General features: G+C 40.3%; 2 protein-coding genes across 2 annotated transcripts in view; one reads left to right on the forward strand and one right to left on the reverse strand.

Annotated features, from left to right (window-relative positions):
* Nucleotides 1-1,469: 1,469 nt before the first annotated feature.
* On the reverse strand, nucleotides 1,470-15,684 carry slc22a16 (solute carrier family 22 member 16). The gene is made up of 8 exons (XM_018694529.2): nucleotides 13,132-15,684; nucleotides 11,827-12,303; nucleotides 10,541-10,658; nucleotides 8,104-8,665; nucleotides 6,929-7,056; nucleotides 3,729-3,838; nucleotides 3,409-3,508; nucleotides 1,470-3,214 (listed from the first exon to the last, which is right to left on the reverse strand). The coding sequence occupies exons 1-8, from the start codon at nucleotides 13,173-13,175 to the stop codon at nucleotides 3,056-3,058; spliced, it is 1,698 nt and encodes a 565-aa protein (XP_018550045.1). The 5' UTR covers nucleotides 13,176-15,684; the 3' UTR covers nucleotides 1,470-3,055.
* A 1,697-nt stretch (nucleotides 15,685-17,381) lies between these two features.
* Nucleotides 17,382-20,571, forward strand: part of LOC108895652 (probable methyltransferase-like protein 24) — a 34,380-nt gene continuing 31,190 nt past the window's right edge. The window contains 1 exon segment of the mRNA XM_018694549.2: nucleotides 17,382-18,366. Coding sequence (XP_018550065.1) covers nucleotides 18,028-18,366 — 339 coding nt within the window. The 5' untranslated portion in view covers nucleotides 17,382-18,027.

Raw genomic sequence — 20,571 nt, forward strand, 5'->3', positions numbered from 1 at the left:
ACATGTTCTTTTCATTGTGAATTTTAGTGCCCACACTGTAAAATAAGATGAGGTCAATATGCGCCTGCATGCTGGAGACGAGTGATTCTGCTTTATCAGTGATGGAGATGATGTTACACTACCTCCACGTTTTTTTTCAGTAACGACTAATTAGAGAGCACTGGTTTGATTTTTATCAGGTGCAGTAAATTTCACATCAAATGCAAACAATCAAAGGCTTAAAAAAAAGTCTCTGCAGATATATCAGTAGGAGTTGCCAGTATGAAGGGGACCTATGCAATGTTAGGCAGGTCCTACAGGTCCTGAATCAGATTGGGATCTGGGGAGTTTAGAGCCCAGGTCAACATCTTTAGCTCTTTGTTGTGTTCCACAAGAGATTTCTGAGCAGTTTTTGTGGTGTGGTGGGAATATTATCCTGCTGGGGGAGGCCCCTAACATCGGAGAGTGTTGTTGCCATTGGAGGGGTGTGTGCTTGATTTATGACAATATTTAGGTGGGTGGTATGTGACAAAATAACGTCCAAATGAATGTCAGGACCAAAGGTTCCTCAGAAGAACATTGTGTTATAACAAGATGATGTATTTTTAATTCATTTCATCCACCAGTGGTCATTATGTTATGGATGATCAGTATACATTGTCTGCTGTCAATATCATTGATATATGTATTCTGTTGATATTGTAACCCAGTACATACTGTTTCTGTAGGTATAAAACAACCCTTAGTAATTGTCAAATATTTGGGATACAAGTTGGAGAGGAAAATTGGCTCAGTTAAGGGCAACTGAAAAATATCTGAGCAGGAGTTGCAGATTGCATGTGTGTGTGGGGGGGGCTTGTTTTACTATATTCATGGGGTCTGAAGGCCAGGAGCATTAGACTTGGTTTTAGGGTTATTAGGGCTAGGCACTCACTAGGCACTGGCTTAATGTCCTCTCTTCTGTAGAAGATAATATATATAAATAAATACCAAACTACTACCAATACTACGAGCTAGAGCACACACACTGAAGGGGGATTTCCAACACAATATTCAGTCTATAGTGTCCAATAACAACCACACGCTATTCAGGGCATCAGCATCATGACAAAACTGGAAGTTAACATTAGCAGGCTGGCTGTTAAGGTTCAAGTGGAGTGCATTACTTTATCCTTTCTATCTGCACAAGCACAAACACACACACACACACTCTCTCTCTCTCTCACTGGTAATGCATCTGCAGCGTTTTCTTCTCCATAGTTGAACACAGTGGATTTGTTAACGTGCTGGGTGGTGCGGTAGGAGCTTGTGCCATAGCAGCAGGACCTCCTCTCCACCAGCGAATAGGAAGCTGTTAGAGTTGGTGGGTTGTTCCCAGACCTGCTCTGTATTCCCAGTATGACAAAAATAGACTTTCTACTTTCCCAGCACCAGGTTGAACCCTCCAATTCCCCATTTTGACAGAGAGTGCAAGAAAAAGAAAGAGAGAGTAGTTTTGAAGAGGCCAGCAACCTTGGGGTTAGCCACCTTATTTATTTTTACATAATGAAATAAAAATAATACTAACAAATAAACTATTCATACAAAAATTCCATGATTGTAAAACTGTTCAGAACTGAACACTAGTACACACTAGAACACAGTACTTTCATCACCTGGTGATTAGATGTCATCACTGTTTGGATATAAGTTGATTGTCATGATTTTTTTGTTCTCATTTTAATACACAACAGAAGTTTGATATGAAACAAAAACATGCTAGTAGTGAAGCACAATATTGCAAAGCAAGTGAATACAATGCCATAATGTTATGGTTCATTTCTGTCTTTGGTCCAAACATGTGGCAATCACACCTTGATTCTTGAGCATAGAGTAATGCAGTATCACTTTAAATACTTTCTTTTCCTAAATTCCTTCCAAATGCTGAGCACCAAGATTTCATACCCAGTATAAGTATGTAGAGAGCTAGGGTACCAACTTACTTCACTACTGTACTCACTAACACACACACACACACACATTAGATAGTTAAAATTCAGCAATGTCATCTTAAACAAGATGGAACTGAGGATAATATCGAACAGAGTGACCTTCAATATGTTAGCTTCACAGTGATATCCAAAAGTGGATGCCCTGAGATTTAAAAAAAAAAAAAAGGCGACTTTAAAATAAAAAATAAGGCACTTCTTTGATGCATGATGCATGACATCTTTACTTTACAAGAAGTCTTATTGTTGTTGTTTTGGTCATCAGTCCCATTAGTCATATTAACAATGTTCTCACTACAGTAGGCTGAAATCTGGGATCACTGCAACATCACTAAAAAGAAGTTCAATGCGGAAATAAACATGAGCAGCCAGATGATCAGGCAGGTTTTAAACAAACCCTCAATTTAGCCCTACTTTGAAGCCAAATTCCAACTTTGACCTATCATACTGGCTAAACTATTGGCTTGTTTACAACCTCTCCAATCATCTGACTGCTCATTTTGTCTGGCCTGTCTGACTGTTGCTGTGGTAGTGGTACTGTGTTCCAAGACCTCTGTAATTACTTTGGTGAATACAGAATTATTATAACTAACAGACATAATGGGCAAAACTACAAAAATAAGACTGAAATTATCATAAACTGAAATGATCCTTTAATATCCTTCATGCTTCCATAGACACAGAACTTACATGCACACAGGCATATGCACACACATTCACTCACACACTCACATACACACATACACACACACACACACACACACACACACACACACACACACAGAGCACATGATTTTCTTGAACACTGAATTCATGGACTGTTCTGTTCTGACTGCACTGTATCTGTGACTGATCACTTCATTACTGATATTTGTATGCAGGCAGAAGATTTTCTATAGTGTTTAAACTGGTCACTTTACAGAACAAAACGTCAACAAAAGCGTCACTTGAAGAGTTCTGATAAAAGCTTGTTTTTTTTCTTTTTTTCCAAATCAATGATGTTACAGTTGTTGCAGCCATCACCTCCATTCTGTTCCAATGCTTTTCTCCGTGTGTTTCTGTCTCTCCTATTTACCAGCATGTAAAGCTCATGCCTTGGCTCCATGTAGGTTCATCTCCATTCCATCCTTTTTTTTCCGTCCCAGAGCTTCTGCCTCTTCCAAGGTGGTTGTTAAAGGTTTGCCCAGGGTCTCAGGCAACAACATTGTCAGCACTCCAATTACGAATGCCAGGATTCCCACAATGAGCTGCACAAAGGTCACGGTGAGAGGAAAAAATTAATCAGATAAAATTTGTTTTCTTGCCAGGATACCCTTTCACATAAATGATGACAAATAGGAATAAGGTGCTAAGGTGGCAAAATGGAAAAGGTGATAACAGGTAATTAAACATTAAATAATATATGTTGCTCTTAGGGAACCAGCCAAAGGAGAACATGTACCTGAGGTAGGTAGATCCAGACATCAGCCAGGTACACACAGAAGGGGGCTACCACACTGCCAACACGGCACATCATACTGCCACTACCTACTGCCAGAGACCTAGAGGGAGACAACTTTATTGTGCCCATAATAATATCATGACTGGATCATATATCTTTCCCTAGATTGTAAAACACTGTTAGTACTCTGCCATTCAAATAATGCTTAGAAACTGCAAAAGGGCTGAGAAGAATGTAAATAAAAAGACAAATTGCAAACTGAGTGCAGATATTGTATGTTCTGGGGAGGTGTATGTGGTTTGGATTCTGTTTGTTCTTACCTGATGATGGTCGGGTAAAGCTCACAGGTGTACAGGTAGATGAGACCAAAGGCAATGGCGATTGCAAACTTCCCTGTCATGCAAAGAGCGATGGCCAGCGCCTCGATGTCCTGCAGAGGAGGGGAGGTAGGGGGAAGAGGAAGAAGTGAGCGTGACAATCCTGGACATGATTTTGTTATAAAGGGCAAAAATCTGATATTAGTGTTGATGTAATCATAGACCTGACCTTTTCACCCTCAGGCTTTTCATCAGACCACTGATTCTGTTAATAGTCAAGCTTTAAATGAGAGCAGACTCTTACAGCACTCCATGGATGGGTGAACTGAAGTTCATGCTGACTCAATTCTATTCTATCACATTTTCTAATAAACTGATCTAATAAACTGAAGGGATGATTGTTCCCTCAGTCACTCACTTTTAATTTACTTTGTGGCATGGGAACCACTTGTACTGAATCTTTTTTTTCTCCACATATTTATGCAGGCGTTTATAGTGTGTGTGTGTGTAAAATAAAACAACTATTCTAATAGATACTGTAAGTACAGATAATATTTTGATTTATGGATTGGGATGTTTTATATTTGTACATATATCTATATACATAATATTTATATGATAGATTACTACATTCATTTATTATTTATACTGCTTATCTGTTAAGGGTCACAGGGTGGGAGGGCTGGAGCCTATCCCAGCTGACAATGGGCGAGAGGTGGGGTACACCCTGTACAGATCACCTTTCCATTTCGGGGCCAACACATATAGACAAACAACCATTCACACTCCCTTTCCTAAAAAAAACACCTATGGCCAATTTGGAGTCATCAGTTAACCTAGCATGTCTTTGGACTGTGGGAGGAAGCCTGAGTACCCAGAGAGAACCCACACAGGCACAGGGAGAACATGCAAACTCCAGGCGAAGCCGGACCCTGTTGTGAGGCGACAGTGCTAATCAGTGCACCACCGTGCCACCCAGATTACTACATGTAAAGGGAAAAAAAAGCTGTTCTTAGAAAGTGAGCTGTGATCTAAAAAGCGCTTCTCTTACAAACACCTGGAGCTAAGCTCAGCCTGTTACTGTGATGTAATAGATACAGAAAACAACACCTGGCCGAGACTGGCAATGCTAAAGATACACATGGAGAAGAGTGAGCCTGTGTGAGGTGATCCCACCCGAACAAGCTATTTTTAAACTGCTGGCCTGACTCTGACAAACTCTATTCAACACTGTTCTGAGAGTGAAGATCTTTGTTATTTAGCCATGTAATTTATTTATTTATGTATTAAGCAAACTGGTGTTAATTATGCTATGGTGTGTTTACACATGAGTACTCTACATGTTTGCATGGGAAAAGAAATGTTCTCCTGTCCCCTCAGAACCTGAACACTGGTAATCTTATTGCTATTACAAATGGTTGTTTGTGGCAGGAGCGATTTTTTCCTCATCCTGTCCAGAGGCCAGATTTGGCAGAAAGCTACTGTACATCATTTGTTAACAGAGTGTAGTGCTTCGTCAAACTTACAGTGGTTATATTTGGACAAAATACAGATAGGGAATAAGTAAAGCCACTATAATAAGTATAAATGTTAGGCTTTAGAGTGCTATTACCGTAACTCCCTTACTAATACAGTGCAGTGTACATAGACAAGCAGAGCATTTAAAAGCAAAAGCACTCAGCGCAGTCAAGAGAAAAAGGGAGACTGTCTCAGACATCTGAGACAGAGTGAAGATTTGACTGCTAGAGTTAGAAACCCCAGCATTTAAATCTTCAGACATTATAGGGAAACCTACTTAAAAACCTACAAGTATGGAAAGAAAACCCAAGCCCTGAACAGGAGAGCACATTGTGAAAAGTGAACCGCCCCGGAACAGTGATGAATTAGAGGGTAAACTAGAGGCACATTCAAAGCCAGACAAGAAGAACTTACATGGGTGAAAATAAACAGAGCGGACTGACTTAATCGTGAAGTGGACTGAGAAGTAGGAATGGTGACACAAGGGTTTGAAATGTGAGAAGTGAAGGTGGGTGGATTTTGTTATCTTTGGGCCGAGCTAAGCTTGCTGTTTCCCAGTGTTTCCAGTCTTTATGCTAAGTTAAGCTAACCGGTCGCTGGCTGTGGCTTCATATTTACTTCATATTTATGTAAATCCTGTCACTAAGACACTGTCGCAATAACAAGTTCAAGTACAGCATTCTACTGAGTTATTAAAGTGAATCTGAACACTTCAATCCACTGTGAAACTTCTCTCCCACGTTAGAGACTTTGGCACGTTCATCATGCTAAGATGTATATTTGTCCACATAGTTTACCACAGAAAGTTACATATACTCTGGTATGAGGAAGTGAGTGAAGTCTGCAGAGAGGCAATTTCATTAGATTGTGTCTTCCTGTGGGGGCCTGCAGAAGTTACTACAGTGACACAAACAAAGAAAGGATAAGTAAATGGACTGTCATTGTTTCCACTGCCATTGGTTTTCATGTCACATTTGTTGACCGCTCTGTTCAAAGGTCAAAGGTCATATTTACTTGGCCATTAAGTGTCAGCTGTTAGCCAACCCAACCAGAAGCAGTACTAATTTGAGTCACAGCTCGAAACACACACACACACACACACACAGAGCGAACTGCATGTGTCATATATCAGAGCTCAACAGTAAAAGTGGTCGAGCAGCCCAGGGATTTGTCAAAACAGTAAACTCAAGAGCCTTCGGTCCAGACTGATTGTTTCGGAGGAGAAAGTACTTTAAAAACATTAAAGTAATCCTATTTCTATGTCTGGCTGACAGATGACTCTCCACAACTAATAGATCTTGCTGACAGCAGAGTCACTGTCACATGTGTAATGCTCTAAATGCAGTTAGACATCAGGTTTTGACAAAAAATGTGCGTGATAACAAGTGATGATGACTGTGAGAACAAGATAAAATAAGCATTCCTTGAAGTACCAATTGCTTGATTTCATTATGACACAATGATTTGTATGGTGTCTGGCTAGTTCCTCTAAATTTGGGGTCAAATAAGAGCAAAAAGTTTGTGACAGAATTTCTGTTACAAATCTGAAATTTCTTACACATATTTACGATTTTTATGGAGCCACTAAAAATTGTGTTGAAACCAGCAGCTTTATAAACCCAGAGATATTATAATGTTGACAGTGGACAAAGGTGGACAGCATGAACTACAATACTTGTACGCACAGCAGGCACCACAATGATGAGCATACAGGCGACCCCAGCCAGGAGCAGAGCTGGGGCACAAGTCTTCTTCCTTCCAATCCGGTCCATTGCAAAACAGCCAACCAGATAAGAGGGGAGCTCCACTGCACCTGGAAACAGCCAATCACAGCAGAGGTCAGAGGTTATCTAGGCACTGAGGCACTGACATGGTGATATTCTATCTAAGGGACTTAAATAACCAGCATCTGAAAAGACAGTTGGTTAAGCTCAGCTTTCTAAATGTTCTACTGTGTTTCTCCAAAGGAAGTAAGGGGGGATTATAAATGTTCCTACTAGATGTTAAAGCAAGCACATTAAATCAATATAATCTGTTAAGTATAAAGAAAAAAGAAAATAAAGTAAACTTAATGTAAATACTGCAATGGGCCTTTTATCTGCTGAACTGATAAAATGTAATTCCCAGACATTAATAGTACCAAATGTAGTCTTTATGATGTTCTTTTGTGAAAATAATGGCTTTAAAGTTTATAGTGAAATTTTGGGAAACATAAAAAGTACATCAGTTTTGATTAGTAAACACAAAAAAAGTTTATTACAGTACAAATCTTATTTTCTTTATTAGATAAAAAAGCAACAGTAAGACTGTTAACTTGGCAGACAGAGAGCTGTAGTTGTGGTTTATTGCTTACAGGGTATTTTCACTCTCTGTGTTTCCAAAAACAGAGTGGTAAACAAAGCCAAGGGAGATCTTACTGCTTTCTCAATGACAAAATATTCCTTTAATTAATATATGACCTGAGATGAACATGACATTTGATAGTTTAAAGCACAAATATAGTAAGTAGAGTGTAGAGTCATGGCTAAGATTCTCCAGACAGTTGTGAATAGTTTTCTTTCCAATTTGATCAATAGAGTTAACCTCAGATCTAATAGTCCTGTTTGTTTACATAGGAAAGGGCAAATGTGCTGTAAGATTAAACAGGCTACCTGACAGGATCTCCAGCCTCGCTGCACACAAACTGAAACAAATACAAATAAAGAAGCACACAAACACATACTACATGCTCTGCATTTGAAATCCAATTGTTGTAAAGGGGCACAGCAGTTTTAAACAGTTATCCAATACATCTACAAACACAAATGCACTCTATCTACATTTGGATGACCAAACAGGATACTTTTGTAATATCGCTTACCTGCAAGGAAGAGGTTAATGTATTGGTTTCCTCCTAGGTTGACTGAGCCTAAAGAGAAGACATAGTAGCCCAAGCTGCCGATGAACCAGATGGCCCACACTGTGCATGTGCGGCCCGCCATCCTCCAGCTTCCAAACAAATCCACGATAGACAACTTCTTTTCAGTCTGTGATGGCTGCTCCTCCGCCTCCTGCTCCAGCAGAGCTCTGCCATTCTCTCTGTCCTCCGGCTCTAGGAGCTCCTCTGCCTTCAGCCTGCATTCGAGGCCATTGAAGCGGGCTATTGTGTCCAGCAGGGTCTGAGCTTCCTTGTAATGGCCCTTGGCCATCAAGTAAAAGGGCGTCTCAGGGAACTTCCAGCAGAAGAGCAGGAAGGGCGAGGTGCATATGGAGAGGATGATCTGGTAGATCCACCAGACCCTCACCAGGTAACCGGTCAGAGCCACAACCATGATGCCGACTGCAAAGGCTGCATGTACGTGCATAGAGGTCCATGTGCGTACCTTAATTCCAGTGAATTCTGTAACGTAGACAAACACCACAACAAGGTAGCCACTGGACACCTGGCAAGAGCAAATATAGGAAGGAGGAAAGGACAACATTTTGAATATACATGCTTGCAACAATAAGCACAATGAAATGCTGAACTGCATTTATGGGCACTTTCTGTCAGTACTGTTACCACAGAATGCACAGTGTCTGGTTGTTAAATATTTAAGGATTTTAATGGAGTTTGTTGTTCTTTTAAGCCACATATTCAGCACTTGTAACTTCTACTGAACGGCAGCCACAATGGCCACAAAAATGTAAGAGTAGCATAAGTAGAAAAGAATTATAGAAATATACATTGCTAACTTTAGCCATAAGCTGCTGGTCTTACCAGCAAGTAAAGAAACAGTGTGGTCTTTTGTCTTTTTAAACATAGTTTCACTTTTAAGTTGAAAACAGATGTTATTGCTTTCTCCATTTGCTGTTCACTAAACTGTATGTATATATAGTACCAGGCAGTTACAGCAATTACATGTTGATACATCTTCAACTTAAAGGTAAACATGTTAAATCCTGTTTATTTTGCCAGATCTCCTTTAAAAGAGAAAACACATTGTAATAAATATGGCAGTAATCAGGCTTTAAGTCCCTGCTTCTAAGTCCAAATATGCTCTGTGTTAAGTGTGGCTGCGCGGTATAAACCTTCACCATCTGAGAGTCTATGTGAAAAACAACAGCTGTAGCTGAGGAGGACTAGAGGGGGATGGTAGGAGACATTGAGGAGTGAAACAGTGGACAGACTGTAAGGGGCTCTTTCAGTACAACTTCACTGCCATGAGGGCTTGTTACCATAATGACTCCCTTCCTTCGCCTTGTAAACATGCTCTTTTATGCACATATCATGTATTACCCTGTACATAAAATAAACAAACACACATTTAACTTTATAAAAGACACACTGAGAGCACTACTTTTGTCTCTGTTACTTGCTCTACTGCTGTGTATCCTCAAATTCCTTATGACCCATTACTTTTAATTTGGTGATCAAGTATTTTTTTATTGCAGCACGAACTGACCTCTACACAGGATGACTTGGGATCTGGTTTAATGTGTAAAAAGTAATCTGATGTCTGAATCTAAGTCTGAATGAAAACATCAACTCACCATCAACATAAATGTCATATTTATATATACACAGACATCTGCTTGGTGTGCAGAAAAATAGATCCAGCCCCTAACATCTCTTTACATTTTTTCCCTTGACTATGAAAGGTAATCATGGTCTCATGTCTGCTACTTTCTTGCACTCCGTTATTACATATCAATGCAAATGGTTTCTCAGACCCATTACAACATGATAAGGCTATTTTCTTTTTTTCAAGCTGCAACCCAAACATAACAGCTTATGCCCAGTAAAGAAGAGGGCAGAAGTGCAGTATAGTTAGAGTTACACAGTTAGAGTTATATTCTTATTATACACAGCTGGACCAAACATCTTGCTTTGGTTTGCATGTTGGCTTGACTGCAATATGACTAACAGGAGGTGGCTCCTCATAAGGGAACATTAGCAACTGGCTGAGAGATTGCTTTGTAGACAAACATCCAGCAATAGGGCACACAGTGAACCTAAAGAAGCATGCTTGTTTACAAACAGAGAGTAGAAAATGAGGCACCTCCCCTCTCCCATGCAAAAGCCCAGAATGCATGTGTTCATAACAGAGACTTCTTTCAAATCATTAACATTTATACACTGATATTAGTGTATAATGTAAAATCTATGCAAAATGCATTTTAACACTGGATTGCCTTTACAGCTTAAGTCACTGCGACCACATCGGCTTTCATATTGTAGTGAGCGCTGCCCTACCTCACTTTAACTGTTTTGCTGTTGCCTCAATAGCACCATCAATGCATACAGGAAAATAGACACACAAAAACACTGAACTCACCATGGCAAGGAGAAAGCGGACCACCATGAAGAAATAGTAGTTTCCAGAGAACGCTACAGTCACTCCGAGCCCAAACTGACAGAGGCTGGTGAACATAAGAATCCTCACACGACCAACTCTGGAGGAGACACATACAGGTACATACAAGGTGACAGAGAGGCAAATAGATAGAGGAACAGAGAAAAAAGTTGCAGAGTTTACATATTCAGGTAAGAAATCCATTTGCAAAAGAGGGAATCTGTCAGCTGCAGCAGTCTGGTATTATAATGTAAGGACTATTACATATTTGGATTAAGCTGCAGTTACTTGGCTTGACTTGACTTCATATCTTGTAGCTCTGCATCAGTTTTTCCTGTACAATGTCTAATATTAATAGTAACCAATTCTGTGTAAACCATAAGTGTGAGATTACACTTTACTTTTAACATGGGAGAGATGCTCCACATCTCCTTAGGATGCTAAGTGTAACTCACTGACAGCGTGGATTCTCAGTCATCCAGGTCATGGTTATCCAAGAAGGCTTGAATCAAGGGTGTTTGGTCCAAGTCCAGCTGCCCTTGAGTCAACCCTTCTTGGATCACTGACAAGTTTAACTTGACAACACACTGTGAGCCATGGTGACCAACTTTGACAATGCCCACGCCAGTAGAAGCATTTACCCATTGGCCACTGTGGATAAGTGCATAGATTAAAAGCGTAAAATGATTAACCCATCCAAAATAACCACTGCCATCAGCACTTAATCCTAACCTCCTCTATCTGAACTGTACGTGGGCTACATAATAACAGATGGTTGGGCAGACATCAAAGCAAGTGTGCCCTCAACTCCGGCTTTATCAGACTAAAGTCCTTCCTCTAAATGCTAAATGCTGACCACTTCAGTCTTGGCTGAACAGCTGAATGTTGTTTGGCCAGGTCTGACCAGTTCTTCTCCTGATGACAACTATTGTTCCCCTGCCACTTTGATCTCTTCTTCCTCCCTATCACTCTCAAACCCATCACCCCTCAATCTCATCATCCACACCAAACATCCACTTTCCCTGCCACTTGTCCTGTCACCATCCCTTTCCCACACCTCCACACTTAAGACACATAAGTGTCAGCATCATATTTAATGTTAGGGTGCAAACATGTCTCCTGAAGTTATGACTACATGTGTACAGAATTATATTGAACCTGTGCTCTTGTTCCCATGCACATATGAAAAGAAAGTCCTTATATGATGGAACTCTGCTCCATGTGTCTTACATGATATTCTGCATGAATTCTCTTCTGCCCTTGCTTACCTGTCAGCTATGTCCCCAAACACCAGCGCTCCGATCAGCACCCCAAGCATGAAAGTGGGCTGGCACAGCTTGGCCAGCCACTCCTTCTCACACACCAAGTCCCAGTCGGTCACAATGCTTTGGTAAACTTCAGAGTGGTCGTAAACAAAGTTTCCATCGCAGGTTTTCACCGTTTTGTTGCCATCAAAGTCATATGTAAACTCTTTTGGGTTGATGCGCAGGGCGCAGCGGCATCGGCTGAGCTCCCACTGTTCTCCTTCGGCCGTCCTCACCACCAAGGGCCCAGTCTTTGATTTGAAGACTGGCATGAAGTCTTCCAGACTAGATCCTGTCAGGTTACCGTACAGGACATCAGTGATGTTGCCGGGCACACTGCACACGAAGTTTGGAGTCTCCACCAGGAAAACAGAAGCCAGGTAGTGGATCCCACAGGCTATGGCCTGGAAGACTGCTGCAAAATATAGACATGCCTGAAATCTGGAGAGAAATAGGAGACATTTAAAATATGCAGACACACGAGCTGGAGAACTCTTTTAATAACTCTTAAAACCTGTATATTATACACAGCATATTATACCATTACCATATACTGCCTTTGGATTGTACTTCATATAAAAGTTCATATTAAAGATGCCAGTGGATTTAATGTAATTCAAGCTGGACTGTGCTATTAATGTGTGAAAAAATACATTTACTTGCACAGATATGTAAAACAAAACTTTTAAATAACTACATAAAAAATGAAATTGAAATGAAACTGGTGGTGGGAAGAATGATATTTTCTTTAACCAAAGAACAAGCACAAACTCAAACAACAAAACAAATTAATTTGACATTTTTTGACTTTCAACAGTCACTGTGAGAAAACCTAATTTAAGAGGAAATGAAAAGAATTCAAAACTTTAAAATTTCAACTTTTCAGTAGACTCATCTATGTGAAAATTCTATAGCAATCCATTATTTTTCAAAAAAAAAAAAAAAATTTACAGAGGACACACTGAGTGCGGACTGTGCTCACAGTGAGGCACTGACATGATAGGGAAAAGATGTTAAAGTAGCAAAACATATTGTGCACAACTAATGAAATAAACGGAAAACGGGACAAGAACTCTTGTTGTTTGCCAGTGTTTGTTTTCAAAATTACATTTGTAACATGGAATAAAAATACTGATCGTGAGGTTACTATTCCAAAGCTACACCAACTGGTTTGGTGAAACCACACACACACACACACACACACACACACACACACGACAAAGGAAATGTGTCAACTTAATAACTCTGGCTAGAAACACTCTCGATTACCTGTTGAAATGCCCGAGCTCGTCGAATATTCTCTCTACGGTCATGTTTTCTGACAGCGATTTTGTGCGTCTCTCTCCCCGGTGGCCGGCGGATCCTGAGTGTTTCAGCACCAAGTAATAAAACTGTTCTTTCACAGAGCTGAGTGAGGGGTAGGAGGGGCGCACACACTCAAACTCTCACTCACTCTCTCTCCCTCTCCCTCCCTCTCACACACACATACATAGCCCGCTCTATCTGCGGGAAAAAAACAAGTCGCTATGACTGGAGACGGTGATGTTTTGGAACGTTACGGAAAAAGAGTGCTAAGAATATAATTAATGCAAACAACAGTTGTGTTTGCTGCTGTAATTTTTATTATTTCCTGATGAGTTCTCTTGTATTATATAGCCTCTTTTATCAAGATAGACTTAATTGATTCCTTTAATGTTCTCTGACAGTAACTGACCCTTCTAGTCCTGATAAATGGGCCCTTGATTATATCACTATATTGATTAAATCATTATATCTTTATCATACCATGAAGTAATCATGTAAAGTGGTTCCTCAGTGAAAGCCAAGGTAGATGTGATTAAACACTGAGCATAAAGTCACTTTTGAATATACCTGATTGCTTTTTCTCAGGCCTCAGACACAGCCTAAGTGATGTTGACAGGATCAGTGTGGAAGCAGGGCTGTTTGTGCTTTCGTAAATAGACTGTCCTTGCATAACACCTCTGACATCATGGAGCCACACTGTGTTTCCTCCGAGGTGTTACCCCAGTCAGGATCAACCTTTACAAAAGCAAGTGCAACAAGCAGCTGCCTGGCGTTTACGGCTCAAACACGGTGGCAATGAGCTGCTGAGTTCATAATCAACACAAGGTCATGGTTGGTCTCTCAACCAGCAACATGCTAAATCCTTAATGCCATCTCCTCATTCTCTTCTTTTCACTTACCCTAAACCAGGGCTGCAACTAATGTTTATTTTCATTACCAATTAATCTGAGGAAGAAGTGATATATATATGCTTCCTGTTCAAGGAGAGTTTTTACATATTTACCTGTCAAACTCTGACACTAAGAGACCTGAACCCTGAAGAATACAAATAATATTGTAACCTTTGTGCCTCATATCAGTATGCATTTCCCATTCTTTTCATCAGTACTGTGTGTGTAATTAAACTCCTAATAATAATACATTTTCACTCTATTTACTTAATTATGTGATTATTCATTTGATGTCCTTCACAATTCCCAAGAGCCTAAAACCCAAAGAAATATTCTGCTTGCTAGAGATTAAGACAAGCTGAAGCAGCAATTTCTCACATTTCAGAGGCTGTAGTAATGAAATATTTGTCCTTTCTTCTTGACAGTTAAATGATTGATAGTTGACCCTTAACACCACACAATTTCAGCTAAAATGTACAGTATAACAAATTGTGTTCAGTTAAAATGAGCCAAAGATAGATGAGATCCCAGGTTACATTAAACAAAGCATCCTCAGAAAACACATGAGAATTCCTGACAGGAAAGCCAACCTCTATCTGTCTCTGTTTCTGTGAGTGTTTCTATTGGAGCCTTTGATTAATAATTGATAATGTGCTACAGCTGTGGCTGTGTTGACCTACTGCATCTTGCTTTGGCTGGATTCAGCAGGAGTGCTACTACAAACTATAACAGTGTTTGCTTTTGCCATTGCACTGACGTGCCATCTGCTCCATCTCCTCAGATGGGAAATAATAAAACAGGAGAGGTGTCATTGAAATAGGTGATTAATGGAAACTGACAGTGACAACTTAGAATCACTATGTGATTATATGTGTATTTGGTAATGATACCTCTGTAACTTTATATATTGTAGAGTATAGCAGTCATTTTAGCTATTTAGAAGAACCAAATACAGTGTATACTGTTGCCAGTGGGCTCATGACTGGAGTTTGATCCATTTTTTCCCCTATTTTATCTCTGTGACCTCTTCCTCCTCCCACTGACCTGTCAGCTTTTATTTGCTGTCCACCTCCTTGTTTTCAAAGATATTGAGATGGAACTGATCAAACTTTAAAGCTTTATGTGGTCAGTGCTTACACTTGCTGAGCGGTCCTGTTTGTTGAAGGTGTGGAAGACTTGGAGGGCTCAAGTAGATTTGTTTTATGATTTCAGATACTCTTATTAAGTCTGGAGTTGTTGCTGTAGCATACTTGTGACCTGGTGTACAAAGTTTTAGGTTTTTCTTGTTTGTGATCTGACTATGGTCACAGTGGACAAAATGTGGATTTTTCTAGGTTTGCCTGTGGCTCCGGCCAAAAGCAAACACATTCTAACCTTCACCTGCTCCTGTCACAACTGGCTGTTTCTCACTGAGCAAGGCTACATTACGTTTACCCAAGTTTCAATGTGTTTTCCAAACAGAAAAAAAGCCTTTGTTTTCCTTAGTAGGTTTAGCTGTTTCAGTCCAGTTTAGTCTAGTTTTACCTGCACACACCAGAGCACAAGTCAGAAGAGCTTCTGTTTGTTTACAAGATAACATCAAGTTAATCTCACCTCTATATAACCTGCACCAGAGGCGTTGCTAGACATAGAGCTCTACCGAGTCAACACTACACCTCTTAGTCAATATACATCTATTCTTTTCCCATCAGTATGCCATAATTATCTGAATTATTGCAATGTAAAAAAAAGGGGTCTGGCAACACCCCTGACCTGCACACTTGATCTTGAACCTCTAAAGCTAAAGAGGAATTTTCTAATCTGTAAAGATGACAAAAAACCTCTCCTGTGTTCAGTCTGGAAAAGCCACAACAGAAAGCCTGTGTCTAAAACTTTTTTTCTAAAACATGTGTAGTCAGACATTCTTTGCTGTTTTGCTGTTTTTCAGGATGTAGGTCCACAAAGCCACATGAACGGTCGTAAGAAAACAGTTACACATACTCACCCCCAAACACACATGAATTTCTACAGGAATCTACACTGGGTTTAACAGGGATGCATTCTTTCCTTATTTTCTCATTGCTTCCAGTACCAGTTAAATTACCAGATGACCTACATCACTTCAGGCGTTCACAGATTTACAGTAAATTCTAATCCAATCCATATGGTCGAAAGTGTTTATGACTGACCACTTGGTGGCAGTAGAGATTGTCAATGGCATATATCTTCACTTGACTGATGTAGTAGTGAAAGTGTTTCTGGTCAAGTTCTGACACAAACCTCTCTCATAACCTTTTCATATTCTAATAGCAATGAGTATTACCAGTAAAAGGCAATGTATAAAATCATTAACCAACCTTTCATTCAGACCGTAATTTAGAGTTTGCTTGACTGACTGATCGATTCAGTGACTGGGCCACTAATTACAGAGAATGTTTTATAATAAATCCATTAAGACCACTAGGATTGGTGTTATCAAGTTTTTTTATCCTTGTTATTGCTGTCATTTACCACCACAATATTCTATTAGTCTATAAAACTGACTGATCAGAAAATACATCATAATCAAAACCAACGCAGACATCTGTATTCTCTCATCAGTGGTTAGGGTTAGGCAGGAGGAGTGTTATTTTTACTCCAAAGGGGGCAGTAGAGAGCTATTTATAAGCCAATATCCAAACACAAATGTTTGTCATTGATTCCAAACAGCTGAAAGAAGGCAGCCTTATCACTGTCCTGCATTTTCTTAGATTTAACTGTGTGAGAACATTCTGTGAAGCCAGGCAAATCCTAATATCCATCCAAAAGAAACTGTTGCGGTGCTTTTCGCTGTCCAAAAATAATCCTCTTTGGCAATCCTGATAAGTGACGTGTCCTCCTCTAGTCCAATATCAGTAACATATTTAATAAATGAGTGCACAAGAAGGGGCTCTGATTATTAATTTGTTCATAAACAACAGCAGATTTAGCAGTCTTTGGAGGGAAATCAATGACAAAGTTATGGAGTGACTTGAGAAGGCAGTTAGGGCAGTGTTGGCTCATAAATACTTTTTTTTTTTTTTAATTAAAGCACAGATGTTAGTTGCCAGAGACTGCGAGGCCAGAATAGCACCTATAACAGACATAAAATAATCAGAGATTTATACTGCAGGATATACCTAAGCACTAAGAGTAATGGTTCAATAGTGCAATAGTTTATGTCCTAGAAATTGAAAATATCTTTCATATCCCCTTTTATTTGTGCAAATTTCTGTACTTTAAAAATCTGATTTAAATACATTTTACAGCAAAACAAAACTTTAACTTCAGCATGAATGTTAGCGCTACTCCATGAGAGTGCTAACTGTATGCAGATGCTGAGAGAAGGAACTGCATGGGCCCTTGATGGAGCAGCAGGCCCTGCCCCTATCTAGGGTTACACAGTAACCCGAGAGTCTGTGGGGCGGGAGAAGCAACTCCAGGGAGGGGGCAAAGCAAAAGAGGGGTGTGTGTGTGTGTGTGTGTGTGTGATGTGAGTCAGACAGAAAGAGAAAGAAAGCAAATTAAAGGGGCGTTTGTGTTTGGGGAAAAGGGGGACTTGAGAGTGTCAGGAGGGAGTTCCCAAAGTTTTTCAAAGAGGGCGGCACACATTGTACTTGTAAACGTGTTTGCAGAGCCTCATGACACACACACTAACATGCACACAATCGTCCAGGTTAAGATGCAGGAACACACGTGTGTTGGTTTACGAGCAGAGGTGTTTCTTGACACATTCACATTTCATTAACTTAACTCTCTCAGTGTAATGGTGGACCTTGGACCTGGAGGGAAGGAGAGGCTGGACAACAAGAGAAGAAAAGAGAAGAGAGGAAGAGAGGAAGAGAGGAGAAGGACAACCTTTGACAAGAAGGATATGAGGAATGGGATAGAAAAAAACAATGGGCAAACCAAAACTTCCAGTTGAGGAGATGGACTGAGACGAGCCAGAGAGACAGAGAGGACAAAACAGTGAATGGACATGGGCAGAGAGCGGCTTACCCTTGGACTGCTGCTGCGTTTGGGTATTCTGCTCACTGCTGTGTGTGTGTGTGTCCATGTTTACCTGGAGACAGGTTGGCGGGGAACACCTGCTCCCCTGGCTTCGGGACGTCCCATCCAATCTAATCAGAACCTGGGCCAACAGAGCAGAGCCAAACACATCTCAGCAGAGACAAAGGAGCGGGACAGGAGCATTAAAAGGAGAATCTCCTATGTTCGGACACTGAAGAAGGACAGTCAAGCAAAGAAGAGGGATGAAGACAGAAAGGATCCCTCGCCTCCGTGCTGCCCACCTCTCCGCCCACACAGAAAGGTAAGTTTAAATTTAATATAACACTAACTTCAGAGTTCTTAATTGCAGCGATTAAGATTCTTGTAAGGTTATCTGATCCTAAATCACTGTAGTAGGAGACAGAGCGGCTCAATAAGGAGCTTTCACTCCATCTCTGTGAGTCACTGGCTTAAATCTCAGTAATCCCAGGAGAGTGATGAAGGAAGAACAGGCAGCAGAATCAATGGATGTTCAGCGAGCGCCTCTGAAACGCTTTGAAGTTGAAAAAGACTTTGTCAGTGGGCTTTCTGTCTGTACAAAGCTGCATTTTATGTTTACTGATTAATGTATATAATTTAAACAGGTGTCATTTTAACTGCAAATCAAACACACAGATACTGGCTGTGTTGTATCAGTTGCAAATCTATACAAAGTCAGCTTTAACAAAGGGCCATTCAGACTTTTGGAGCAAACACAGCTATTCACAAACACACACATACACACACACACTCCAGGGGCTTGACCCTTGACCTGTGAAGGGCGTGTTAAAGGATCATCTTAAGAAAACTCCCACTTCCTACTCTTTTATTGTCTCTTTGTGCCCTTAATTTTTTTTCTCTTTGATTCATCTCTGCTCTTTTCTCCATCTCAGTAGCTTTTATTTTGTCATTTGATCTCGGCATCCATCAATCTCCCTTTTGTTCCCCTTCACTGCCAATTTCCATCAACGCCTCCCACCACAATACACACCCACAACAAGTCTGCCTATTCTCAGTCTTGCTTGCTTCTCTATTGTCTTCCTCTCTGTTGCATTTCCTGTTTCTGTTACTTTAGGGTGAGATATGCTTGTTCGAGTTTGTCTTTAAATCTTTAATGACTTAAACCAACTGAGTTTTAAATGCCATGAAAATCACTGCAGGGCTATTATGCCATGCTGAGAGATGGGCACTCGTGCACCATCAATAATACATACCACCATATGCTCACCCTCCCTGCTTCTTAACACAAAATTTGTCACATACGATGCCCTGGAGGGGCCCTTAACAAAATTTCTGTGTCATGTGCCGCTGCCGTTTAACTCTCTCTCTATCCCTCCACCTACACTTCTTCTCACTTTCCCTCCCTTTAGGCTCTCGTCTCGAACAGCGCTCTTGCTCTTTTGCTCTGTCATGTTCCCTTGTTCCTCTACTTGGTGCTCTCATCCTCACAGTTGCTTTTTCATCTCTCCCGTCTGTCTCAATTTAGAACTTCAGTTTCACCTCCCACTTCTAACCCATATACCCATCTTAGTTTCTCTCCCTTCCTTCAACTTCAGTCTCTCTCTTTCTCTCTCTCTCTCTCTCTCTTTCTTTCCCACTTGCTGGCTGGTTCCCTGCTCTCTCTTCATCGCATCTATTCACGCATAGTAGGTGAAATAATGGGCCAGAAAGCAGGACCGCTGCTCTGCGAGGAAGATGTCAAGGATGCCTACAGTGGCCTTGATGAATAGCAATGAAGGGACTTAAGAGAATATTCCTATAGTATCTCAGTTATCTGTGGGCAAGGTAAAAAGGGTGAAAACTAGTTTTGAAAAGATTATTTGTGGTAAAAAATAAATAAATAAAAAAATGTCTACAGTCCTTACACTACTCTACACACTCACTGATGCCAGAATTTCAGGATTTTTTTAAAAATTTTTTTTATTCAGAATTGCCTATGTCGGCATTTAGTGAGTTGCAGTGTACTAATGTAAAAATAAGATTCTGCAGGTCTTCCCACGGTCCAGGTGTTAGCCATGCTGTTTAAAATGGATTGCCTCAGTTTAGGCCAAAAGTGGTCACACAGTTTAAAACATAACATTTAGTGTTTTGTTTTGTTTTGTTCTTTTAAAAAAATATTTCTCTTACCTTGCTATGTTTGGGGTGTTAACCACAGTATAGCTGCTTGTGCTTTCAGCACACTGGGGAAGGGTTTAAGTCTAATGCTTCTGCAGAGCATAAACAGAAGCTGCTAGCTGCACCTCACTGTTACCTATTTATGAGCTGCTCTCAGTCATAACTACATCTAGAGTAAACTGATATTTGAGCATAGTGCTGCCACACTGTTGCATTCCCAAGAATCATCATTCATTCTGTGATCAAACCAAACAACTAATCCTCTGATTGGATAATGAATTAAAATGTACACAAGGACACTATTCATAGCCATAGTCATTAGCAAACAAAATCCCAAGAATTACATTATGACTCCAGGTTTGTCTGGGGAAGA

Source organism: Lates calcarifer, linkage group LG7_1 (genome assembly GCF_001640805.2).
Source record: "Lates calcarifer isolate ASB-BC8 linkage group LG7_1, TLL_Latcal_v3, whole genome shotgun sequence".
NCBI lineage: Eukaryota > Metazoa > Chordata > Actinopteri > Centropomidae > Lates > Lates calcarifer.

Coding starts and splice junctions, on each gene's coding strand:
- slc22a16 (XM_018694529.2), bottom strand. CDS start 13,175: ATGACCGTAGAGAGAATATTCGACGAGCTCGGGCATTTCAACAG. Junction 3,839..6,928: donor TCATCATTGTGGTGCCTGCT/GTGCGTACAAGT, acceptor CCTCCTCTGCAG/GACATCGAGGCGCTGGCCAT. Junction 3,215..3,408: donor TCTGGATCTACCTACCTCAG/GTACATGTTCTC, acceptor ACCTTTGTGCAG/CTCATTGTGGGAATCCTGGC.